This window comes from Choloepus didactylus, chromosome Y (assembly GCF_015220235.1).
Source record: "Choloepus didactylus isolate mChoDid1 chromosome Y, mChoDid1.pri, whole genome shotgun sequence".
NCBI lineage: Eukaryota > Metazoa > Chordata > Mammalia > Pilosa > Megalonychidae > Choloepus > Choloepus didactylus.
This window is the reverse complement of record NC_051335.1, coordinates 25997867-26025616: the sequence shown is the minus strand read 5'-3', so window position 1 is coordinate 26025616 and position 27750 is coordinate 25997867. Positions and strand designations below refer to the sequence as shown.

The 27750-nt window shown below is 38.2% G+C and overlaps 1 protein-coding gene across 1 annotated transcript; it reads right to left on the bottom strand.

Annotated features, from left to right (window-relative positions):
* Nucleotides 1-2056: 2056 nt before the first annotated feature.
* Nucleotides 2057-11610, bottom strand: RLIM (ring finger protein, LIM domain interacting). The gene is made up of 3 exons (XM_037822836.1): nt 11294-11610; nt 10293-10376; nt 2057-9020 (listed from the first exon to the last, which is right to left on the bottom strand). The coding sequence occupies exons 1-3, from the start codon at nt 11460-11462 to the stop codon at nt 7429-7431; spliced, it is 1845 nt and encodes a 614-aa protein (XP_037678764.1). The 5' UTR covers nt 11463-11610; the 3' UTR covers nt 2057-7428.
* Between the last annotated feature and the right edge of the window lie 16140 nt (nt 11611-27750).

Genomic DNA, 27750 nt, shown 5'->3' with positions numbered 1-27750 from the left:
ATACTATGCATACCTTTTAAAGTTTTCATGTTATCTACAGGTTTCCCCACTGAAACATCTGCTCCTTATGGGTGGGGATTACCTTTTCCCCTGTGCTTCAAATGTTGAATGAGATGTAATAACCTTTTCAAAGTGCTCAGTGCAGCATTTATTCTAAATACTACCACACCTATTATTTGAAATGACTTGTTTGCAATTACCTTCAGAGTGCATAGTACCTTCTGAATATGCTTAGATGGAAAATCTCCATCCATTGAGAAAAGGATAATTCTTGGCTGCTTCTCTCAGTGGCTCATAAAATTGGTCCTGAGAGCAATTTCATAAAAGTTCCAAATATCTTCTGAGCAATAACATTCTTGGAATGGCTATGGCTGCCCAAGGCCACTTTAAATGTCATTTACTTGGATGCCAATAATCTGGCTGGCATACTAAAAAAACATCAGCTATAATTCTTTTAAGTCATTTCATATTTCAAACAAAGTCACAATTGGGGTCAAGAGCAGTACATGTAATAAGGGAGTTGAGATGACCATTAGCACTAAAGATTGTCCTCAAACTTTTATTTCTAAACTTTTAGAAATGATATACCTTAACACCTTTTGCTCTAAGGTTGATTACAAGATACATTTAACCTGCTAAGATGGAGGAGGTTCACATTATTCATAGTGCTTAGGTGTATTTGGTTATGCCCAAAGTGATTTACTAAATTTACAATAGCTGACTTTTAAACCTCCTTAGAAGAAAATTCTTTAAGGTCTCCTTGGTAAAAATGATGTTAATTATGAAATCATGTCTTGTACATTTCCTAGTCTAGGACTTGGGATGAATATTTTTAAAAAATAGGGACCATATAGCAGTGGGATTATCAGTATAATGAAAATAAGCTCTGGAATTAGAGACCTGAGAGCAAATACCCTACCACTTACTACGTGGTCCTGGGCAAATTACCAAATGTCTGTTTCTTGGTTGTGTCACCTATAAAATTTGATGGTAATAATGCTTACACCTCAGTCACTGTAAGGGTTAAATAATTTACAGTGTTTAGTACAATGCCAGTTAGCAATGAGTAAATTTTAGCTATTTTTAATATAGATATTAGTAATCCATTTGCAAGGTTTTAAGGTTTAAATCTTGCCTGAATTTAGTTAGAAACCTCAAAGAAACTGGACCCTGGCTTTCATTTCATATCTTTTAAAATGACCATTAAGAGTGCAGTCTATAACCCATCCTGAATTACCAGATCCTCTATTCTAGGTATCTGGGTCCTTTTCACTGACTTCCCCTCAAAAAAAGACGCCTGTACGCCAGCTTACCCTGTTATCTAGAATGTAAACTTTTTGATGATTTCTTGAGTTTCAAAGAATGGTATCATGAAAGACACTAAAATTAAAATACTGGAAACTAAATGAGGTGAAGAACTGACAGCATCAAAATAATCCTGAGGAACTGAGTCTCACTCCCAGTGGTAGAACAGAGCTCCGTAGGAACCAGAGGAAATCAAACTATTATAATCTTTACCACCTGCAGAATGAATATAAATACCAAGAAGTCTCATCGAAGTACTGTATCAGAATATGACCATCCACTTAGAAACAAGGGCTTCTTAGTGGCTTAGGCAACATGTGTTCAAGAAGTTGGAGGTGGGGATGAAAGCAGCTGCATGAGCATGCATGCACATCTAAAGTTTCTGTATATAGAGATCAAGAAAGGGAGTTATCAGGGCATGGGGAAAACACAAGAAACAGCAAAGATGCACCTGTTTAAAAAGTCATTTACATAAATCTTTCCAGGATTCTTATACCAGGATATAGTTTAATTTTTTATTTTGCCATGCAAAGATTAAGCCATTAAACTACACATCGATAAAATGGACGTTGTATCACATAAACCAGTACCTGTCTGCACTCATAGTAGTGAGGGGAATCAAAATCATGATTGCATTGTAATTCCACTTGATTCTAAAAATCATGTATATTTGACATTGGTTTGAAGCCACAGAAACCTTATCATATTCCCCCTTTCAAAGAAAGCCCAAGGAGAGATGATCAAGCACAAATGATCACTTCATGCATTTTATTGATAGTCTATATTTTAAATCTGCAGTATGACATCTTACATAGGGAAAAAGCTTCTTCCTAAAAGATAACTATTAATAATCAAACCAACTTTAATATGACTGACCTTTCAAGGTCTTATTTTGCATTAAACAAGTTAATTTTAGCAAGTGTAAAGCACTGTACAAAAAATGAAAACTGGGTACATTCTCGAAATTTAATACAGGGCTTCCCAACCAGGAGTCTGCCGGATAGATACTGGAGAAGGTTGTTATGTTCAGGTTTAAATTGAAAGAAAATGAGAAACCAGATAAAGCCAGCCAACCAAATGAACTTCACTTTGTGCTCCTCTCTGCTTTTTTGAAAGTCTCTCCCAGAGGTCAGGAAGCCCTGGTATAACAATCACTTTAGTCTTTACAGAACGTACATTTATGTGCTTCATGCCCAAAGACATAAAGGCAACCTTTGTTGCTGTTCCCCCTCCAAATCCCGTTCTTATAGGCTTCAGAAAGCTTTCCAAGATTGCTGCCCAGTTATTTATATGACTCCAAGTAAACATCTATACCAAAGCAGCTCTTCCTGGGAGAAGGTAAGAGGCACAGATACATAACTAGGCCAATTGCGTACCTACTCAACTTGATACCTGATCACATGGCCCTACATCGTTAAAAGCAGCACCAGGGACAAATGGAGCTATCAAGAGGTAAAATCCAAACATTGGACGGTTAAAAACACATAACAATCAATCAGTTAGAATAATGTTAGTAAAGGAGCACTAAATACAGAGTTAAGGCTGGGCAGCTGATTCAACCATACCTTGGGATTGGAATAATCTGCAAGATGAGGAACTGATAGAGAACCTTGAAATAACTAGGCACAGTGGTATGATGGGAGTTAATTTTTTACTGCTTGTCTTCAAGATATCTATTTGTCACTCAACCCAAGTGACTATAAAATAGCTTGTGGGTCTTTAATAAACAAATCCTAATCAAAACCCAGTATCTCACTGTAACTTTATTTGAGGGTATAGGAGAGCATGCCTATTTCCTTCAGAATTGAATCAAAACACCTATATAGTCGTGAAAAGAATCATAAAACTGATACAAACTTCTGTTATTATCCCTTCAGGGTTCTAAAACCCCAGTAAGAGTTTTTTCTATGCTGTAGACATTTAGATCCCAACCATGGTTAAAGCAAGTGAGATCAATTACTTATTGGGAATATTTGATAATATTTTAGAAATATTCTAGATTAAAAAAAGAATCATTAATTTCAGAATGCTAAAATTTTTAAGGGGCAGGCACTGAACCCCCAGCTGTTTTAGTTGCTTATAAAAAAATGTGACTTAAAAATAAGTGAAATACTAGTTCCTGGACCTTGTGCTTTAATTTTCCAAATGAAGCACATTATGTTGATTTACATTTCCAAATGCTTTTCTCAAAAGCACACAATTTACTAGTCAACACAATGAATACTGTTATTGAATGTTAAACATACTGAATGTTAAACATACTGAAGAATTACATTATATTTAAGGGAAAAAAAACCTGACACTTTAACATGTGCCTTATCAATCTCTTGAATTACTTAAGGTACAGAATACTTCAGAAAGTAGCAATCAGCATAATCTTGTAGAACAAGGAAAGAATAAAAGTGCCCTGCAAACGTGGCTTCTATGTACTTAATATTCGTAATACATTTGACAGGGAGGCCAGTAAGGTAAACTTAAAAAATAAGGCAGATTACGAATCTTTTTTTGTTCACTGAAGAACCAAGAAGAAAAACAGGGAATAAAAATTTTCTCCATCTTTAAAAGAAAAGTATCAACAACAACCACAAGGTGCCACTGTATTCTAGCAAGCTGTGAAAATGGCATTTTGCAACATTCACCTCCCTATCACATGGGTATTTTGGGAAATGACTGACAAGCCATAGCTGATGTTTGACTCATTTTCATGTTGTGGATATATGGGAAGCAGGTGGTTAAATACAAAGTACATTAACTGATAACCCTTCAGAAATTTGACACACTGACACTAGGAGAGAATTTCTTGGCACAAAGAGGACATGTTTTCCCAGGAAAAAAAAATCAATCATTACTTGAGGTAACACTAATAGCTAACCAGTTTCCTAATCTTAAAATTTGGATGAATTTCAATAATCCTGTTTCAAAAGAGACTATATATAATCTCCTGACAATTAACTTTTTTCTTAACTCAACAATTATTACACTCCGACACTAATGTGAACACTTTTCAATACCCAACTCCATAACACCACCGAGGTATAACTAATGTGTTCTTTTTTAAGAGGAAGTATTCCAAATTAACAGCATTGCCCTTCTAGTGTTGCTGTAGATTAAGTCTGCAAACTTTTAACATAGCTCGTTCAATTTTGTTTCTAGTACTAATAAATCTCAACCTTGTCAGCTTCTTGGACTTAAACAACAAAACACTTCAAACATTTCAGACTAGTAAGCGGATTTAAAAATATATCTGAAATATTCAAGGAAATAGTTTTTAGTACTTTTCCCTATGCTTTGAACAATGTAACCTCCCAACATTGTTTTTTTTTTTCTTATTCCTATTACTGCATGAAGTTCAAACTAGGTCTTGAAGACAGAATCTTTTTGTAATGAAGAAAAAGTGCACAGATACAAAATGAAATGTAATGTCTTTTGCAAAAAAAATGCTCCCTCAAGAAAATAGGTGTAGATGCTGGTGGGAAAAGATTTTTGTTCTCCTACATCTGACACCTACAAATGACCTTGTCTTCAATGTCCATAACCCTATTAAATATATATTAGTCATGGACTTTGCAAAATAAAAAAATTAAGTAGCAAATTCCACTAAAATACTTGTATTCATTCTACACAAAACAATGGAATTTAATGAGTGCTATTCAAAAAGGTGTCCACACGCACATGTTAGATATGTGCATTCTACTTAAGGCTAAAAACTTATAATTCTATTTCCAGTGTTTTATGAATAGCTTCAATATCTACATTCATAACCAAGATTCTACATGATTCACCTCTTTAATACTTCACAAATGAGTAATACATCTTGGGAGGGTAGGGAGGTACCTGTTGTCAATAACCTTCTTTTATGCTTAGAATGTGCTGCGGTTGTTTTTAAAACTATTTTCAAATGATCACCCATGTAATAATGGAAAACATTTTATACCAAGAGGAAAATGGATTTGTTTTTAGCCAATCAAGGACTACCCTGCAGATCTGAAAACCAAAGATTACACCCTTAGGAAAGGAGACAAGGAGGCTCACAGATATAAAAGAATCCTGACTTTTACATGGACTAGTTTTTTAAAAGATAAAATGTATTACATAAGCGCCATAAACAATGAAATCTGCTTATATTAAAAAAAATAAGTGAAGCTTTGTTTAACATTATTTCCTTGCAAGAGCAGTACATATCCTTAGTAAACAACTACTATGTTTTACAAGTGAATTGCCTTGATTCTTAGGTAGGATTGAAAGCTAGAGGAAAACATGAAGGAATGAGCTTTGAAAAAATCTTTACAGCTAAACTGTTAACAGTTAAGGTAGCCAGATAATTTCTAAAGCAGACTTATTTATTTTGTAGAGTGTTTAACTATGTCTGGTAGTTAGCTCACTTTATTAAAGGCCAAGGACATGTTCAATCCCTCTTTGGGCCTGTTAGCTTTTCCCAGAAAAGCAAACATCTGCTCCAGTCAGACTAATCCTAACCCCAACCAGCCTCAAAAGGGGAATCAGCAAGAGTACTGGGGTTGTTCACAATTCTCTTCTCACTACTAAGAAAATAACAAAGTGCCTGTCCCAGAGTCGGTAAGTCAATGGGTCTCATCTTCAAATACAGGTAGCACAATTAAAATTTAAATTTCAAATAATCCAACATGACTCATTTTCAACAAAGAGAGATAAAAATCCCTTAATTCTTTAACTGGCCTTTAAATGTGAAATGTTAGGTCTATGTTATAGAGGTTGTAATCAAACATTAACAAGTGTGCACTGGTACCTTAAATGACAAACCTCAAAAACAATGCAAATTTGAGACTTGCGTATTAGCACACACATCTGTACCAACTTCAATTCTTATGCTAAAAGTGGTTTATAGTCTCTTTCCTCCACCTGTTATTTTGGGTTTTTTTGAGGAGCAGACTTATGAAAACATCACTTTAATTTGTGCTAGGCTGTAGTGGTTTGTTTCTCTTAAACCAAAGCTCTAACATATTTGCTGATCTACTTCATCTACTCAAGAATATCTCAAGCTCCTGCGAATCTCACCATATGTAACCAGTTCATGCCTGTATTATTATTGTGTTCATGAAAAGTTTAAATTCTTCAGAACAGATTTCTTTACTCCTCCTATCTTTCATTTCCTGCCTAAATCAAAGTTAAAATACATAATTTCCACTGGTCTTTAATGCAGCTCAATTCTGCACGTTGTCCTTTCCTTTGCATGTCTCAGTAGTTGTTCACAAACATTAAATATTAGATATGTTCTGCTCTTGACAACTACACACTTACAAAAGCAGCTTTGTACTTTGTTTGGTGTGTTTTCTACCAGGTTGGCTCACAAAAAGCAGTTTTCTCATTTCTAAGCATGGTACTTTACAATTTTTAATGCATTAATACAACAGTGCATTGAAAAAAGTACTGAGCCTCTACAAAATAGCTTTACATTTTTAAACAAATGAATGTGATTTTCTCACTTACACAAGCATAGGCTTTTTAATATTTCCACAAGATAAATATTTCAGTTAAACTATAAGCTCACTCTACAGTGTGCCACAGTGATGGGCTTAGGAAACAGTTATACACTTAGAAGATTCTAACCTTAGTGTTATTTACACTGACATGTCCAATATCACCTAGTCTGAAAGGTGAATAAATGGTATTTAGAATGTAGCTGAATTTGTATCAACTAATAACTGGGAATGGTATAGCTTTAAGCAATCACTTATGAAACATGTACTGTAACTTAGTCTAAACTGGGAATTTCCTTTGCCCCTCTCTATGGCATGGGAAACTTTAAAGATCAACATGAAACAGATAGGAGCCATTGCTAAGGCAGATCTTTTAAGATAACAAGGGAGAAACTGACAAGTGTGGATGATAAATTACCAGTATAAAGAGGTGCTATTGACTCAATTGGTACTGAAGTCAGATTTTTAGGCCCTAAAACGTTGCTTTTCCAATATTTCCTTTTATTCTGGAACAGAAATTGGAGAAAGGACAGTTCGTTCAAAAAGCAATGACTCAATTCAGGCTGTTACTTTACATTTAAGCACCACTCAAAAAGTGGACATAAAGCAAGTGATTCCTGTTTGCCCATCACTACACCAGATATATAGATGAGAGTTCAGATCTTAATTACACAACACTTTCTCTGTTACCAGAAGTTAAGACTGCTCTGCGACAAATAGGACAGGTAGAATTTTCAGATAACCAGCGATCAATGCAGTGGACATGGTACTCATGGGAACAAGGTAGTTTACGAAGTTTGTTGCCTTCTGTATATTCTGTAATGCAAACACTACAGGTTTTTAATGCATCATTTTCACCAAAACTTCTCATTGCCAAGTTGTCAATCTGTTCTTTGGTGAGTCCTCTAGGTTGGTCATCATCATCCTCATTTAAGAGGAAAAACTGAGCCAGACTAAGGAAGGGCAAAGAGCCACTTTCATCAAATGTTACTGGGGCCCTATGTCGACCCTCTCGCCTGGCACCTGATGATGAGCTTCCTTCATTACTGCCTTCAAACACCTCTGAGCTAGTTTCTGAACTTTCACCACTGGAACTGGAACTAGGACTGGAACTGGAACTAGAACTGGAACTGGAACTGGAACCAGAGCTGCTACTACCACCAGAAGCCCCTCTTCCATTCCGTGACTCTGCTCTTTCCATATTTCGACTTGGGACTGAGCCACTAGGCTCTGAATCACTATCACTATACATAAAATAGCTTAACTCACCAAAACCCGTCATTATCTGCCTTAACATAGTCTGAATTGCAACAGATGTAGTCTCACTTAAACCAGTATTTAAGATTCTACGAATGGGAATTCTGATGGTACTGACATAGGTTCTCACACCTGCCCGCTCAGAACGTGAAAATGTACGCCTAAAACCTCCTCGTTCACTTTCATAAGTGACAGTGTTGTTTGGTGTCTGAGACCTTGACCGAGTTCTGCTAGCTATGCTATCTCTCTGCCGATATTCTCCAGGACGAACTCTTCTTACTTGAAGATCAAGGACTATGGTTGGAGGTCTCTGTCCTGACCCTGTGGATTCACCACTGCCAGTTGTGTCTGAAGAACCTGCTCCTTGAGAGGCATTTCTTGTTCCAGATGCTGCAAAAAGACCCCTACTTAGCAGCTCAGGTCCAGTTATTTGTTGTCTCAATGTCACATGGTGCCGGGTTCTAGAACTTCCCTCAGTTTCATTTACCAAAGGATGCTCAAAAGTCTGAGATGAGATACTATGATGAGATCGTCGTGGAATTTCACTCATTGGATGCAGAGGTGACCTACTTCTTTCAGCTCTTGCTCTCGTTCTCCGATGGTCTGGGCTCCTGCTTCTTGCCCTTCTCTGACCTCTGGTAGGTGGGACCTCTCCTGTTAATGCTTCAGTTGAATTTCGTTCTGATCTAGATGGCCTTGTAGATGTTGATTCAGATCGTGGATTTTCCACTTGCCTTTGGCTGCTGTTTTCCATATTTTCTCCACCAGAGCGTCTTATAGATGGCTCAGTTTCATTCTCTGGATTTTGGCTCCCATTGTTACGGTTAACATTTATTTCTAAACTGAATCTGAAATCACCACTGTTTGGATTAGTCCGGCTCACTGCTCTCCAAGATTGGTTTCCCCTTTGCCCACTTCTTGTCGTATTTCCTGTTTGTCTGACAGAGTTAAGCCAGTCTATTATAGAGTCACCATTAGAGACATCATCTGAAGAGTCTCCACCTGTTTAAAAAGGGGAGAGGAAGAAAAAGGAACTACCAAAATTAGGACAATCATAATAGTGCTCTAAAACTTTGTATGAAAAAAAGAACTTAAAAATTATGAACAGATTTTGCATTTACAGATTTTTGTAAACTACACTGTACATAGATTTGCAAGTAAAGGCAGTAATGTTTCAACTGCATTTGAAAAGAGCAGGCAAATCCTACAGACATTTAGAGAATTATTTTTTTAAAAGGGAATCTGGAGGAAGTCTACTTTCAGTATTTCATATGCAGAACCTAGCATACCACTGTGGGACTTTCAGAAGACAAAATTTTTTTCTATCCACTGTCAAAACATTAATGCAATCAAAGTAATCACCAAGTAAACACCAGGGCTAATGTTTTAGTTCAAATTACATCTTTGTCAAATTTTCATTAGTCTACAACATTACTTCTATTCCAGACTCTTGATTTAAGTGCCTTTGATAATACCTAAGGTTGTTTTAAAATGCCAGACTGCTGTAGCCGTTGCAAAAACATAAACAAGCTTTACAGGCTTAAAAGTATTTGTTAATATTACCAAGATTTTAAATCAATATGATATTGAAGATCAGACCAAATGAAGAGTCTGATACTAGCATAGTACATATAATGGCATATTCAAGAGCCAAAATGTTCTCATAGCCTCTTAGGTTAGATAGTCAAATTCCCTACTGAACACTGTGAGGGAAACACCAGACTTGAGGTTAGAGTAGGGTTTCTCAATAGCAGTGCTCTTGACATTTTGATCCACATAATTCTTTGTTGTGTGGGGCGGTGGGATTCACACCATCTCTGGCCTCTACCCACTAGATGCCAGTAGCCACCCCTCTCCCAGGTGTGTCAATCAAAAATGTCTCCAGATATTACAAATGTTCCCTGGAGGATACAAATTATACCCTGTTGAGAACCACTGGGTTAGAGATTTGGGAGCATTTCTTTTTGCTGGTAAGAAAGTCACATGTTATGTAGAAGGAATAATTCAGAAAGTATGTGGAAATTTCAATGGCAGTGGAAAACCAAGAAAAAAAATCACATTTAAATAGGTTATTTCTCACTGTGTCCCAATTAATACAAAAAAACCCAAGGTGAAGCAGAAAAAAACATGTGACATTTTCATCAAACATCTTTTTATGAGCAGTTACTTAGGCCCAAATTAAATTTGAGCTAGTTCTGGATAATCTTTGGTTGACTTTTACTATTATGAAACTCCTTATCCATTCGATCCCCCACCCCCCAAAGCAAAATATACCTCTATTTTCATCTGAGTTTTGTGGTGGTGGGCCCTCTTTAATTTGTTGTAGTCTTCTCAGCAACTCTTCCTCAGTACTTTCACCTGAAAACAGTTTAAAAATGTTTGCCAAATTACAAATGAAAACCAGTGACTTTTAACCCTCTGAAATGAAAACTAAGAAGTAGCAACTTGGATAAAATCCCCTTCTTTGGGAGCATAATATTACAACTTGTATTTATATAAGTTTCTTTCCAGTTTACAAAGTGCTTTGGCATACAATATCTAATTTTTTAAAATTGCAACTCTGGGAGGTAGCAAATATTGTTATCTGCATTTTAAAATGAGGAAACTAAGACTGAGTGATAGACTGACTTGCCAGAAGCCACAGGTGAATAAGCAATAGGGCCAGAACTCAAACTTACACATTCCAATTCAAGTCTGGTACTATTGGCTCAAAACACATACCCTCTCATAAGTCATTCTAAAACCTTCCCTTTTAAAATTTAAGCAGTCACCCAAGGGATAGTAGAATTAAATATAAATGAGAAGAGAGAGGGTGAGTTTTAACTAGGATCAAATGGGACTTAGAGTAAAAGAGAACAACCAACCACAAAGTTCCAACTGACAATTTCACTTAAGGTTAGCCCTGGAGGATTACCACTGGGACATATTCAGGGAATCAGGGATGACACAAAATAGAATATTTCTGTCCTAAGAACTGAAGTTCTCATTAACATTTCATACTTGGATCCATGTATAGTATGTTAAATAAAACAAAAAAGATTGTTCAGCTCCATGCTTTTCAATTCAATTCACTGCAAATTCATAATATAATTCACAACTTAAAAATCTCTGATATAGAAAAATTCAAATGTGAACAAATAGAATCAGGTAATAAGTACAGCATTAAATGTCATTTTATATCCCTTGTATTAAAATCATATTTAATGGCTAAAGAAACAGATTTTTATAAAATCAGTAAACTACAAGTATAAACCCTTAAATTGCACGTAGCATACCTGGAGTGCCTAGCAAATTGTTATCCCTCATAAGCCTATAATCTTCTTCACTCAGGTTGTTTACAAATTGATAGAAAGCTTCTTCCCGATCCAATCGGTCCATCTGACTTCTGCGCTGTGCGGCAGACTGATCACCACTTCCTTTATCGTTGGAATCGGAGCTTTCCATCTTGATGAACAAGTGGAAGATTATCTAAAAGGAAAAAGGAAACCAATCTTGAAAACAGAATACGTAGCATGTATTCTACATAGCAATTTCAACTATGTGAAAGTCCAGAATGTGGCTCAAGATGTGGATTTTACAACCTCAAATGAATGAAATTTCACAACAGAAAAACTCGTGAAAAGCACTGTTATACTAGGAAAAGACTAGGTCAGAGTCAGCAAACTATGGACTACAGGCCAAATCCAGTCCCACCACCTCTTTTTATACTGCTTGTGAACTAACCATAATTTTTACACTTTTAAAGGGTTTTAAAAAGTTTTAAAAAACAAAACAATACTGAGATGTGAGAATTATATGGAATTCAATTTCACTGTGCACAACACTTTGTGGAACACAGCCACACATGTTCATTTATGTATTGCTTATGGCTGCTTTCACATTACAACAGCAGAGTTTAGTTGTGACAAAGACCATATATGGCATTCTCATTGCTTTGTGCTGTTCTGCACACTGTAAATCATAGTGATGCAGTTATAACTTGACAGCTTTTCAAGTACCACACGTATCACCATACTATAACATTTTTTATTGCCACTACATACTCATTATGTCAAAAGAAGTAGACCATGAATGTCACGTTTAAAGGCACAGTGGAGTGTAGGTTATTTTATCAGATTAGATGGCCAAGTATTGTGTTTATTATGCAACAACACTGTAACTGCCAAAGTAATAAAATAAATGCTGACATTATTAGATTAAACACTCATCACAATGTCCCCAACTCACAGGAAAGCTATGATCTGAAAAATTTAAAAATGAAATATCGCAAAAATAAAGAAATGAAAAGTTGGCTTCAACCAAGTAAGTTTCCAAGTGGCTAATTTGTTAGCTAAGCAAGGAAAGACATTTATTAATGGTGAGTTGTATCATGTTTGATTGAAGAAGCTAAAGAAATGTACCCAGAGAAAATAAACTTGTTTAAGATTATTAGCCTTTTGGTGAGTACAGTTGCTCAAAAAGTTGAGGATACTGGAAGCAGTCAATTATCAACTGAAAAAAAGGGCAAATGATTTTGAATGGTTTTCCTTGGCTCTTGATGCAAATATTATTACTACTATTCAATTCTTGTTTATTCAAGGAGTTTAAAGTGACAAGAATTTGCCTCCATAAATAGTCTATACAAAACAACTGCAGGTGAGAATATTTCCAAAGAAATTAAGAAAACATAATTCAGTACAAACTGAAGTAGAATCTGCTAAGATGTGTTACAACTAAAATGGTAGTGAAAATATACGTAGAGCAGGCGGAAAAAAAAAAAAACAAAAATAAACCTAATGTTTAAAAAGGAACAAAAGGAGGTAGATATTAAAAAAAAACAAACTGTGGTCCAAAAGAGGGATTTCTATAAATTCATATTTAAAGATAGGAAAATGTTCCTGTTAACTAAAGAGCTACCTAAAAACTTTTATCAATATACACAGATACTAGGAAAGAAATGTACCTAAAACTCTCCAACTGGTTCTGTATATAGTCTCATTTGTTTTGCTGTTTTCAAAATTTGTATGACGAATACCTATGTCTTTTATAATTTAGAACAAATTAACAAAGCTAGTGACAAATAAGGTGTTTAAAGTCTATGTTTATTCATTGTATTATTTATCAGCAGGTACTTTGCAGAAAATATGTGAATCTATTGTTATTGTACCAGAACTGTCAATGGTGAACTTCATTCACTATTGTGGACTTAACCATCAACAGTTCTGTGAATTTTTGTCAGATATAGAAGCTGAATATCCTGACTTGCCCTAACACACAGCTGATCAATGGCTTAGCAATAGTAAAGTTTTATTCTGATTTTCTGTGCTCAAGGCTGAGCTTGAAATGTTTTCTGAATGAGAAGAACCCCTCTCAACTAATATTATAGAACGGCACGGGAAATTAGCTTTTGCTGCAGACTTGATAATGTTTCCTAATGAATTCAACCTAAAACCACAAGGCAAAACAGTGCTTATATGTGAAATTTATGCTGTGGTAAATTCATTTCAATGATATCTAACATTGGAATCTCAAGTAATGTCAGGCTGCTTGATATGCTTCCTGTGCTGTCAAAAGTTATAAGAAGATAAAAGCCAGGGTGGGGCAAGATGGCAGACTGGTGAGCTGTATGTTTTAGTTACTCCTCCAGGAAAGTAGGTAGAAAGCCAGGAACTGCGTGGACTGGACACCACAGAGCAATCTGACTGGGCATACTTCATACAACACTCATGAAAACGTCGAACTGCTGAGATCAGCGAAATCTGTAAGTTTTTGCGGCCAGGGGACCCGCGCCCCTCCCTGCCAGGCTCAGTCCCGTGGGAGGAGGGGCTGTCAGCTCCGGGAAGGAGAAGGGAGAAGTGCAGTGGCAGCCCTTATCGGAAACTCATTCTACTGATCCAAACTCCAACCATAGATAGACTGAGACCAGACACCAGAGAATCTGAGAGCAGCCAGCCCAGCAGAGAGGAGACAGGCATAGAAAAAAACAACACAAAAAACTCCAAAATAAAAGCGGAGGATTTTTGGAGTTCTGGTGAACATAGAAAGGGGAAGGGCAGAGCTCAGGCCCTGAGGCTCATATGCAAATCCCGAAGAAAAGCTGATCTCTCTGCCCTGTGGACCTTTCCTTAATGGCCCTAATTGCTTTGTCTCTTAGCATTTCAATAACCCATTAGATCTGTGAGGAGGGCCCTTTTTTTTTTTTTTTTAATCCTTTTTTCTTTTTCTAAAACAATTACCCTAAGAAGCCCAATACAGAAAGCTTCAAAGACTTGCAATTTGGGCAGGTCAAGACAAGAGCAGAACTAAGAGAGCTCTGAGACAAAAGGCAATAATCCAGTGGCTGAGAAATTTCACTAAACACCACAACTTCCCAAGGAAAGGGGGGTGTCTGCTCACAGCCATCATCCTGGTGGACAGGAAACACTCCTGCCCATCGCCAGCCCCATAGCCCAGAGCTGCCCCACACAACCCAGTGTGACGGAAGTGCTTCAAATAACAGGCACACTACACAAAACTGGGGGTGGACATTAGCCTTCCCTGCAACCTCAGCTGACTGTCCCAGAGTTGGGAAGGTAGAGCAGTGTGAATTAACAAAGCCCCATTCAGCCATCATTTCAGCAGACTGGGAGCCTCCCTACACAGCCCAGTAGCCCAGAACCGTCCTGAGGGGACGGCACTCACCTGTGACATAGCACAGTCATCCCTCAATAGAGGACCAGGGGGTGCACAGCCTGGAAGAGGGACCCACTTGCAAGTCTCAGGAGCCATACCCCAATACCAAGGACTTGTGGGTCAGTGGCAGAGACAAACTGTGGCAGGACTGAACTGAAGGATTAGACTATTGCAGCAGCTTTAAAACTCCAGGATCATCAGGCAGATTTGATTGTTAGAGCCACCCCCACTCCCTGACTGCCCAGAAACATGCCCCATATACAGGGCAGGCAACACCAACTACACACGCAAGCTTGGTACACCAATTGGACCCCACAAGACTCACTGCCCCCACTCATCAAAAAGGCAAAGCAGGGGAGAACTGGCCTGTGGAGAACAGGTGGCTCATGGACGCCACCTGCTGGTTAGTTAGAGAAAGTGTACTCCACCAGGCTGTAGATCTGATAAATTAGAGATAAGGACTTCAATTGGTCTACACATCCTAAAAGAACCCTATCAAGTTCAGCAAATGCCAAGAGGCCAAAACAACAGAAAATTATAAAGCATATGAAAAAAACAGACGATATGGATAACCCAAGCCCAAGCACCCAAATCAAAAGACCAGAAGAGACACAGCACCTAGAGCAGCTACTCAAAGAACTAAAGATGAACAATGAGACCATAGTACAGAATACAAAGGATATCAAGAAGACCCTAGAAGAGCATAAAGAAGACATTGCAAGACTAAATAAAAAAAACAGATGATCTTATGGAAATTAAAGAAACTGTTGACCAAATTAAAAAGATTCTGGACACTCATAGTACAAGACTAGAGGAAGTTGAACAACGAATCAGTGACCTCGAAGATGACAGAATGGAAAATGAAAGCATAAAAGAAAGAATGGGGAAAAAAATTGAAAAAATCAAAACGGACCTCAGGGATATGATAGATAATATAAAACGTCCTAATATAAGACTCATTGGTGTTCCAGAAGGGGAAGAAAAGGGTAAAGGTCTAGGAAGAGTATTCAAAGAAATTGTTGGGGAAAACTTCCCAAATCTTCTAAACAACATAAATACACAAATCATAAATGCTCAGCGAACTCCAAACAGAATAAATCCAAATAAACCCACTCCGAGACATATTCTGATCACACTGTCAAACACGGAAGAGAAGGAGCAAGTTCTGAAAGCAGCAAGAGAAAAGCAATTCACCACATACAAAGGAAACAGCATAAGACTAAGGAGTGACTACTCAGCAGCCACCATGGAGGCGAGAAGGCAGTGGCACGATATATTTAAAATTCTGAGTGAGAAAAATTTCCAACCAAGAATACTTTATCCAGCAAAGCTCTCCTTCAAATTTGAGGGAGAGCTTAAATTTTTCACAGACAAACAAATGCTGAGAGAATTTGCTAACAAGAGACCTGCCCTACTGGAGATACTAAAGGGAGTCCTACAGACAGAGAAACAAAGAAAGGACAGAGAGACCTGGAGAAAGGTTCAGTGCTAAATAGATTCGGTATGGGTACAATAAAGGATATTAATAGACAGAGGGGAAAAATATATATGACAAACATAAACCAAAGGATAAGATGGCTGATTCAAGAAATGCCTTCACGGTTATAACATTGAAAGTAAATGGATTAAACTCCCCAATTAAAAGATATAGATTCGCAGAATGGGTCAAAAAAAATGAACCATCAATATGTTGCATACAAGAGACTCATCTTAGACACAGGGACACAAAGAAACTGAAAGTGAAAGGATGGAAAAAAATATTTCATGCAAGCTACAGCCAAAAGAAAGCAGGTGTAGCAATATTAATCTCAGATAAAATAGACTTTAAATGCAGGGATGCTTTGAGAGACAAAGAAGGCCACTACATACTAATAAAAGAGGGCAATTCAACAAGAAGAAATAACAATCGTAAATGTCTATGCACCCAATCAAGGTGACACAAAATACACGAGAGAAACACTGGCAAAACTAAAGGAAGCAATTGATGTTTCCACAATAATTGTGGGAGACTTCAACACATCACTCTCTCCTATAGATAGCTCAACCAGACAGAGGACCAATAAAGAAATTGAAAACTTAAACAATCTGATAAATGAATTAGATTTAACAGACATATACAGGACATTACATCCCAAATCACCAGGATACACATACTTTTCTAGTGCTCATGGAACTTTCTCCAGAATAGATCATATGCTGGGACATAAAACAAGCCTCAGTAAAATTAAAAAGATTGAAATTATTCAAAAGCACATTCCTGACCACAATGGAATACAATTAGAAGTCAATAACCATCAGAGACTTAGAAAATTCACAAATACCTGGAGGTTAAACAACACACTCCTAAACAATCAGTGGGTTAAAGAAGAAATAGCAAGAGAAATTGCTAAATATATAGAGACGAATGAAAATGAGAACACAACATACCAAAACCTATGGGATGTAGCAAAAGCAGTGCTGAGGGGGAAATTTATGGCACTAAACGCATATATTAAAAAGGAAGAAAGAGCCGAAATCAAAGAAATAATGGATCAACTGAAGAAGCTAGAAATGAACAGCAAAAACCAATCCTAAAACCAAGTAGAAGAAAAGAATAACAAGGATTAAAGCAGAAATAAATGACATAGAGAACAAAAAAACAATAGAGAGGAGAAATATCACCAAAAGTTGGTTCTTTGAGAAGATCAACAAGATTGACAAGCCCCTAGCTAGACTGACAAAAATCAAAAGAGAGAAGACCCATATAAACAAAATAATGAATGAAAAAGGTGACACAACTGCAGATCCTGAAGAAATTAAAAAAAAAAAAATTGTAAGAGGATACTATGAACAACTGTATGGCAACAAACTGGATAATGTAGAGGAAATGGACAATTTCCTGGAAACATATGAACAACCTAGACTGACCAGAGAAGAAATAGAAGACCTCAATCAACCCATCACAAGCAAAGAGATCCAATCAGTCATCAAAAATCTTCCCACAAATAAATGCCCAGGGCCAGATGGCTTCACAGGGGAATTCTACCAAACTTTCCAGAAAGAACTGACACCAATCTTACTCAAACTCTTTCAAAACATTGAAGAAAATGGAACACTACCTAACTCATTTTATGAAGCTAACATCAATCTAATACCAAAACCAGGCAAAGACGTTACAAAAAAGGAAAACTACCGGCCAATCTCCCTAATGAATATAGATGCAAAAATCCTCAACAAAATACTTGCAAATCGAATCCAAAGACACATTAAAAAAATCATACACCATGACCAAGTGGGGTTTATTCCAGGCATGCAAGGATGGTTCAACATAAGAAAATCAATCAATGTATACAACACATTAACAAGTCAAAAGGGAAAAATCAATTGATCATCTCAATAGATGCTGAAAAAGCATTTGACAAAATCCAACATCCGTTTTTGATAAAAACACTTCAAAAGGTAGGAATTGAAGGAAACTTCCTCAATATGATAAGAGCATATATGAAAAACCCACAGCCAGCATAGTACTCAATGGTGAGAGACTGAAAGCCTTCCCTCTAAGATCAGGAACAAGACAAGGATGCCCGCTGTCACCACTGTTATTCAACATTGTGCTGGAAGTGCTAGCCAGGGCAATCCAGCAAGACAAAGAAATAATAGGCATCCAAATTGGAAAAGAAGAAGTAAAACTGTCATTGTTTGCAGATGATATGATCTTATATCTGGAAAACCCTGAGAAATTGACGATACAGCTACCTAGAGCTAATAAACAAATTTAGCAAAGTAGCGGGATACAAGATTATGCGCATACGTCAGTAATGTTTCTATATGCTAGAAATGAACAAACTGAAGAGACACTCAAGAAAAAGATACATTTTCAATAGCAACTAAAAAAATCAAGTACCTAGGAATAAACTTAACCAAAGATGTAAAAGACCTATACAAAGAAAACTATGTAACATCCTACTAAAAGAAATAGAAGGGGGACCTTAAAAGATGGAAAAATATTCCATGTTCATGGATAGGAAGACTAATGTCATTAAGATGTCAATTCTACCCAAACTCATCTACAGATTCAATGCAATCCCCAATCAAAATTCCAACAACCTACTTTGCAGATTTGGAAAAGGTAGTTATCAAATTTATTTGGAAAGGGAAGATGCCTCGAATTGCTAAAGACACTCTAAAAAAGAAAACGAAGTGGGAGAACTTACACTCCCTGACTTTGAAGCTTATTATAAAGCCACAGTTGCCAAAACAGCCTGGTACTGGCACAAAGATAGACATATAGATCAATGGAATAGAATTGAGAATTCAGAGATAGACCCTCAGTCTATGGCCGACTGATCTTTGATAAGGCCCCCAAAGTCACTGAACTGAGTCATAATGGTCTATTCAAACAAATGGGGCTGGGAGAGTTGGATATCCATATCCAAAAAGAATGAAAGAGGACCCCTACCTCACACCCTAACAAAAATTAACTCAAATGAGAAAGTCTCACTATAAACGAAAGTACAGGGGGGGCGGGGCAAGATGGCAGACTGGTGAGCTGTATGTTTTAGTTACTCCTCCAGGAAAGTAGGTAAAAAGCCAGGAACTGCGTGGACTGGACACCACAGAGCAATCTGTCTTTGGGCATACTTCATACAACACTCATGAAAACGTGGAACTGCTGAGATCAGCGAAATCTGTAAGTTTTTGCGGCCCAGGGGACCCGCGCCCCTCCCTGCCAGGCTCAGTCCCGGGGGAGGAGGGGCTGTCAGCTCCAGGAAGGAGAAGGGAGAATTGCAGTGGCTGCTTTACCGGAAACTCATTCTACTGATTCAAACTCCAACCATAGATAGACTGAGGCCAGACACCAGAGACTCTGAGAGCAGCCAGCCCAGCAGAGAGGAGACAGGCATAGAAAAAAAACAACACGAAAAACTCCAAAATAAAAGCAGAGGATTTTTGGAGTTCTGGTGAAACAGAAAGGGGAAGGGCGGAGATCAGGCCTTGAGGCGCATATGCAAATCCCGAAGCAAGGCTGATCTCTCTGCCCTGTGCACCTTTCCTTAATGGCCCTGGTTGCTTTGTCTATTAGCATTTCAATAACCCATTAGATCTGAGGAGGGCGTTTTTTTTTTTTTTTTTTTTTTTTTGTTTTTTTTTTAAATCCTTTTTTTGCTTTTTCTAAAACCAATACTCTAGAAGCTCAATACAGAACTTCAAAGAATTGAAATTTGGGCACGTCAAGTCAAGAGCAGAACTAAGAGAGCTCTGAGACAACAGGCAATAATCCAGATGCTGAGAAAATCCAACTAACAACACAACTTCCCAAGAAAAGGGGGTGTCCGCTCACAGCCCCATCCTGGTGGACAGGAAACACTCCTGCCCATCGCCAGCCCCATAGCCCAGAGCTGCCCCAGACAACCCAGTGTGACGGAAGTGCTTCAAATAACAGACGCACACACCACAAAACTGGGCGTGACATTAGCCTTCCTGCAACCTCAGCTGAATGTCCCAGAGCTGGGAAGGGGAGCAGTGTGGAATTAACAGAGCCCCCATTCAGCCATCATTTGAGCACCTGGGGAGCCTCCCAACAGAGCCCATCAGGCCACATCAACAAAGGGTGTGTCTTCCACAATGAGAGAATTCAGTCAGCTGGATTTAATCCAAAAGTTGAAGACTTTTAAGGGAGAAAGACAGAGAACCTTCACTTCTGCGACTAGCCAGCATCTCCTGAGGAGTTCATTGAACACCTTCATCAGAGTTACCAGTTTGCTGTCTGCCTATAGAATTTGGACTCATGCATCCCCACAGTTGCATGAGACACTTATAAAATTATATGTTTACAGATATCTCTTTTGGTTCTGTTTCCCTAGAGAACCCTAACTAATACAGATGGATTTTCTAATTTCGACTCCTAACTCTTTACATTTACCCTTAAGATCCAGCTTGGTCATGTGCAAGAATTCACGAAAAGTCTGGCCTATTTCATGATGTTCTCTGTTGAGAAATGGCCCACTCATTATCTAGGCTTAGCAGTTCAAGGCCAGTGCTAATCACTACATGGTGCCACCTACTGAGACAGGAGGAGGACATTCCATGAGTATAAAGCACCTGTAAATATTGAGGTTGAGATGTCTTAAGTCTATTTGTCTATTGTTCCAGGGAAAGGTTAGGTTTACAATAAATTTACAAGTCGCTGGAGTATGGGGAATAGTTAAAACCATGGGAGAGAGGAGCCACCAGGCCCGGGCACCAGCAGCAGCGACGCGAGCAGCCTGCAGCTCCAAGGGCCCGCGATGGCCGCCCAGCTCTGCGCGGACCTGGGGCGGTAACGGGGGGCGGCCTCAACCAAGGGCAGGAGAGGTGCAGTCAGGTCTGTGTGGTGCTCACTGCACGGGAGGCCTCAGCCCAGCTGCCCTGTGATGACCCAAGGTGGGCCTGCCCCAAGCCTCAGGGAGATTTGGGATGAGAAGAAGCCTCTGAGTCTGGATCAACAACTTGGTGGATACGCTTTCTCTAACTATCCAGCATGTGGTGTCTGCGAGCCATCTATTCCCTACAAGCCAGTTCTCCCCAACTTTGTCTTTGTGGACCAAAGAAGAAGGAAGCAACTATGCTCTCAGAGTTTGCCAAGCTCCTGGTAGAGAGAAAACTTACCTGGCTGGAAACTATACAGTGTCTACTAAAGCTTTCTACTTGTAAATGCATATAACATCTCTTCACATATATTGACCAAAAATCAAAGCCAAACTAGACATAATAGGGATATAATTCAACAATAGGAGGAGGCTCTGTAGCAATTGGCAGGATATATTGACCAATAATACAGTATATTACAACACTAAATAGTTTCAACAATCCACACTAAAATTACCTTTTGGAATAACACATAATTATTGATGATGAAATTATCAGCAGACACTATAACAAACAGCTTTATACTTAATTGTGTGTGTACGAATGTAGGATATATGTAGAAGGTGAAGGGGAGGGAGAAAGTGAAGGGGGTGTATTTCTCAGTTGCTTTGAGATTGAAACCTTCATCTTCTATTGGTGTTATTTATTTAAATCAATCAGAAACCAGTTTACCTATGGCTGGTATAAATATCACTAGGTTTACATTCATTTAAATTTATTAACTCACTTCTTCAATGTGATAGGTTACCTGTCTTTATTTTCTGCCTGGCTTCTTTCGGGAATATTCTCCCAATTAGGTCTTCATGTTTTTGCTCTTCAGGGCATAAAAGAAAAGACACATTGTTGGAATCAGAATTCAATAAAAAGGAATAAGAATTTCCCACAATGTTTGGACATCCAGGCCCTAAGATGTCATCAGGTAGAGTTTATCTTCACAACACAAAACTGATCATCACAAAATGTTGAATTCTTACTGCAGTCCCAAAAAGACAGAGCCTTCCATAATTGATATGGAAGATTTGTGGACAGCTGTAATCACAGGAGGAATTCTTAAAGGCAGGACCTTAACAAAGAAGATAATCAAGCCCCATGTTTAAAGAATGTCAACTAGTTAGGACAGATTGTACAAAGGAATGAACTAAGCTGCTGCACCCAAAAACAGTTTCCTATTAGATAAAATCATGTTCAAGATAACAAAATATATTAACAAGACTAAAGTTAACAATGGCAACATATGAATATAGTTCCATAATTGAGAGAAACATATGTTCTTGTTTTCTAGAAAATTAAATATAGAATATTGCATCCACCTTCACACAGAATGTCATCAGGTTGCCCAGCAGTGTTCAATTTAATGAAAATTAATCAAGCTTTACTCTTTTCTGTATATTTGTAATTTGTGTACTTTACCACAAAAATTGTTTGTATAATTGTCTGTCTACACTGCTATTTTCTTTTTTAAAAAAAACTTAAAATACTAAAGATGACAGTGATGCTATTCTTTATATCTCCGATTCAATTTTAAGGACATACAATAATCTTATCTTTCCACTGTTGTATTCATATGGGTTTCTTAAAGCTGAAAAATATTATTTGTAATTCAAACTGACATAAATGAATTTACATTTGCTTTAAAAAAAAAACATGGGGAAATGTCTTCTATCATCAATTCTTACTTAAAGGAAAAATACCATGGGGGGTGGTGAAGTCATGCAGGGTAACAGTGTTAGAGCTGAATGAAGGGTATAATGCTTTTTTTCTCTGAGCTAGGCTCTCTGATGGCTGAAGCCTTGAACCACCTTGCGCATGTTGAAAGAAGAAGCAGGGCTTTGTGTGGTGAGTGTAGTAATGTGAGGAAAGTTCCCTCTGGATCAATTGCCTCCACAGTTTTTTTTTTTTACAGGTTGTCTCTGGCCTAGGAGAAGCTTCAGTCCTTTTCAAAAAAGGAAAATCTCTGTTGAACTCAGACCTGGGAATGCTGATTAGGCAGAAGGCTGCTAGATACTGTCTAAAAGGATGCTACAGGATACCCAAGGCTGCTGTTCCTAGTGAATAGGACTCCCAAATTACAGGAGGAGGGGAAACAGGAAAATTCTAGGCAAGGTTTTGGGAGTTTCTGGTTTCTAACAAGAGTTCTGCCTGGCCTAAGATCTACACTTTTCACATTTCTTTTCTTTCTGGCTATAACGTTTATTCCAACTGAATCAAATTTTTTAGTATCAGTCAGCATTTGTGGAGTCTTTTGTAGTGATATATGCAGGTTTTAAAGAACTGTCTTAGCATGCTTCTTTGCCAATTATCCTATTTCACCAGATATTTTTGTACTTGATATATCTAATTATTTCCCTATCCAGCTCCTGTTGTAGCTTCTAAATAGTGGTTGAGCATAAAAGGTTACCATAGCAACAAATCTTCAGCAACTGATTGGTTTCTTCACAGGCAAATAGGTGTAATCCTAGTTTACAGCTCTGCCTGGTGTTTTCCCCCTTTTCCCCTGTCACACAATGGACAGATTCTATCTTATTCCAGAGCAGCCATATTGTCTCCCTGCCTGTTTCCTCTCCACAAACCTAAGAGGCTTCTTTGGGCTTCCAAAGAACTTTGGCCGATGTGTACATCTTTATGAAGCTGAAATCCCAGACTCAGTCTTGTTAAATGTCTCAAAGTCAGGTATACCTTCACTGTCACTGGAGGTTGGCCCTGCCACCCCTTCCCATGCTGGGCTGTATTGGCTTCCTACCTTATTAATAATAGCTCAATAGAATATCTCCATCATTAAAGTGTTAGGAGGTTTCCTTATGTGATTTCCAAGCCTCCAAACAAAGTAGGCATCATATCCCCCACTTTGCAGAAAGGAAAATGGAGACTCAGAGAGGATCTCGTATCTAAAATCATACAGCTGGTAAGAGGCATATGATTATAAGTCTGACTGGCTCTTAAGTATGTGTTCTTTTCACTGCACCTTTAGGTCCCCATCTCACCTCGCCATGGACCGTTTACTCAACAGATTATTGTTGCTCATTACCATTAAGCCCTAGACCCTTGTATCATCTGTTAAAGTTCCTGAGGCCATGTGTCCTTATCCAGACACAATGCTAATAATTCAGTTGGATCTTCAAGTAGAATAGATTCTTTTGAAAGAGCAAGGTAGAGGGAAGTTTGAGGGGACAAAAATGCCCTTTTCCTAGGCGAGTGTCTTACACAGGACTAGGGTGTATATAAAATACGCTATCTGCAGGGCCCTTTGTTATAACAACTCAGGGGGTAATCAGTAGCTCTTTCCATAACCGCTGAACTAGGACCTCTTTCTAAAATTTTTGCTCAGCCTGAGAAGACATCTCTGCAGATGGATCAAGTTCCACATGTACTCACCTACAAACTTGAAAATTCTGGACCTTGCTGGGGTTCCGAGGGAATGTGAACATGAAATCATCATCAGACATTCACCAAGTTAGTGGTGTCATGACAGAGAAACAAGGTAAGACTGCAATATGGACCTACCTATCTAGACTAAAGAAGCAATGTATGCCACCATAACAAGCAGAAAAGGAGCCAATTTCCATGTAGCTTGGCCTGTTTTCTATGCTGTAGCCTAGAACTGCATTTCTTCTGGCTCCAAAGCTGCCCCTATACCTTTGTTCCTATATCTGAAGCCAGGATGAACTAGAAATCTGGTCACTGAGGTTAGGGCTCCTATCTGCTTAGTAACTGGAAACATTCAATCCAGAATCTCCCATTTTTTGGCTACCTATTCTCTGTCAGGGTGGTTTGAGTGTGGACCTGCCTGAATGCAGGCAGTTGGGTGATTGCCAATCCTAAAATATCAGGACATATTAGCTAATCTATAAATGTATGTTAAATTTATTAGATTCATCTGACTTTGTTGATTTTGTAAAATCACTAACAAGTAACCACTAAGAGGCATTCAATTAGGAGGATTTGTGTATAATCAGCTCTTTAAAAAATTAAAAATTCAGCTGTCCCTTTATTATATGAGCAACCCTGCCCCCTACAAGTACTAGCGAAAAAAATACAGCAATGTTGCAGAGTCATCAGTGAGAAGCTTGTTCCATTTTATTTGTGGTATTGGGTCCCATCACTGAGTGATTTTTCAGTGATGGCAGAAAAAGGTTGTGGAAATCAAATTAGACTAAATTAGCACAAAGAGTCACATCTCTATATGAATCCCACAAACCGAGTTCCTCAGGACCAGAAAAAAAAAGGAAACTTGGAAAGAGAAGTTAAAAGGCTGTAGCACTGCAGCACTGTCTCTAGAGTTCTGTAGACCCTGCTTCTCTGCATTTTCACTTCGGGAAGGAAAGGGGAAGAGCAGGCAGGGCTTCTGCTGTGGTGTTATGGAACATTCAGTGGCCATAGATTCAGATATGTGTTCTGGTCCTGATTCTGCTATTTAGTAGTTATTTGTCAGATCACTTCACTCCCATGATTAGGACTCTCCAACAGCTTCTGATCTTAATAAAATCACATCTCCCTTCCATGAGCTATAGAACCTCCATGAATAGGCCCCTGCCTCATCTCTTACTGCTCTCATCCATCAACACACTACCCCTTTTCCTTCCACAATTATGAACTGAGCTCATTCCCTGGGACTGGAATGTTCTGCCTTCTTTTATCCATTCAGGTCTCTCAGTTTATGTCACTTATTCCAAAAGGCTTTCTCCGGCTATCCCACACCATTTCAGTCACAATCACACTACCCTGTTTCAGTTTCCTCCCAGCATTTAATCACTATCTGGATTTATATTTACAAGTATATTATCTGCCTCTCCCTACTAGAATATAAGCTCTGTGAAGGCAGGGGCCTTTGTCTTGTTCATCACAGTAACCCCTGTACCTGGAACAGTACCTGAGACATAGATTCCAGTATTTTTCAAACAATGCACGTCAGTTCAAAACCCGTAGCATGTCAGTTAACCTTGATTCTATTTCACTGACAAAATGCAAACATTCAATTGCCCCCAAATTGCTATGAGTATCAAGTAAGAGGACAAATGTGAAAGGGCTGGCTGGTAAACAGGTATTTGACACATTTCTGGATTTGATCTATTTATCAATCCATAATGATCTCTCCACAACCCTCACCCCCACCCTCCATTTCAGGGCCAGATCCATGCTGGCAGTTAACATTAACCATTCAGTGGGATCAAAGAGGGGATAGATGCATAAATCACAGTATGCTTTAGTGGGTCCATGTACCTATAAGAAACAATGGTGGGTAGATACTTCAGTCATCCACAAAGATGTCAGGCAGTCAGAAATCTAGCTTACTTGTTTCTAGGCTAAGGTTTATAAGGCATTTTTGGACAGGAATAAGGCTTAAGCCAAGCCTAGTTTGGGCTTCTTAACGTGCTGGGCAGTTAACTTCTAAGGTATTCAAAATCAAATGTACCAATAGTATGAACTGAAGGGAAAAACTTAGGGTGGGATAGAAGGAAAGAACAAGAAGGGCCTCCTAAGCTTCATTTTTTCCGTGATTTTGACTTCAGACTTAAAAAAAAAAAAGAGAAACAGGCTCAGTGCCCATGTCTATGCAAGGGCTGTTAAACAATATGTACAGTAAATGAAACTTGGGATGTATCTCTATTTAGCAGATTAGGCTCAGTGTTTTTCCTGTTTATAAATAAGTGAATGTGCAGAAAAGGCATTAACCAGATACTGAAGAAGATAGCTTAATCAATGGGGGAAGGTTTCTTTTTCATCAGAGGAATAGGGCAGAATTTGGGCCTATTTGCCGAACTGGTTTCTCCTTAGGAAAAATCCTACACTTGGGTAATAACAGAGCCTTAGACAGTGTTCTATTCCTTTCCTTCTCCCAGGAAAGAGTGGGGCCAAGGAAGAAAAGAATGACCTTTCCTTATATTCACGTGCTGGAGATTGGTTTGAGTCACCTAATCTAGAAACCAACTTCCATCCTCTACTACTAAATAGGCTTTCAAATTCTTAAATAAAAAAATCCACAGAAAATGTTATGTTACAATCACACAGAAAATATGAGTAAAGCCAAAACAAATGAATCATTTTCCAAAGCCACAACTCCAATGGCTCCTTCATCACAAGGCTGTTAATATTTCACTCCATGTTGTCAAACATAACAAGAAAATCATTCACTTGCAGCAATGGCATCAGAGACTGGGTGTTGGGAAATACTTACTGTCATTGGGGCTGAAGTCTCATCTGGTAGCCTCTGTTTTCAAGTTGTCAACTTCCCCCTCTCCACCCTAAGAAACTCACTTAAACGTAATTAAACACATATATTATCACTTGCTATCTAATCTAACTACAAAGTGGAATCAGATTGTAAATCTAGGTGAGCCATTTCTAACAAATGCTAGGAATATTCAAATGGAATTATTTTGGATGACAAAGTAACTGCTTGGAAATTATTTATTTGAACTATTTTAACATCTATTAGGATCTGAATTGAGAGACTCCATGTAAAATTTTGGGGATTCATTCCTGCAATAAACAAATGTGACAACCGCCGTCTATTAGCTGCTACACAACGCTGCAGTTGTTTCCTAACTTTTCAACATGGGACTCTCAATCATTACCATGTAAGGTCTTTTGCTAATTCTTAATGGCTAGATTTCAAGCTTTGTTAGGGAGTATATTCTTATAATCTCAAAAGAAGGGAAGAGAAAGAGGGTAGTTTAGTAAGCTTGGATAGATAATT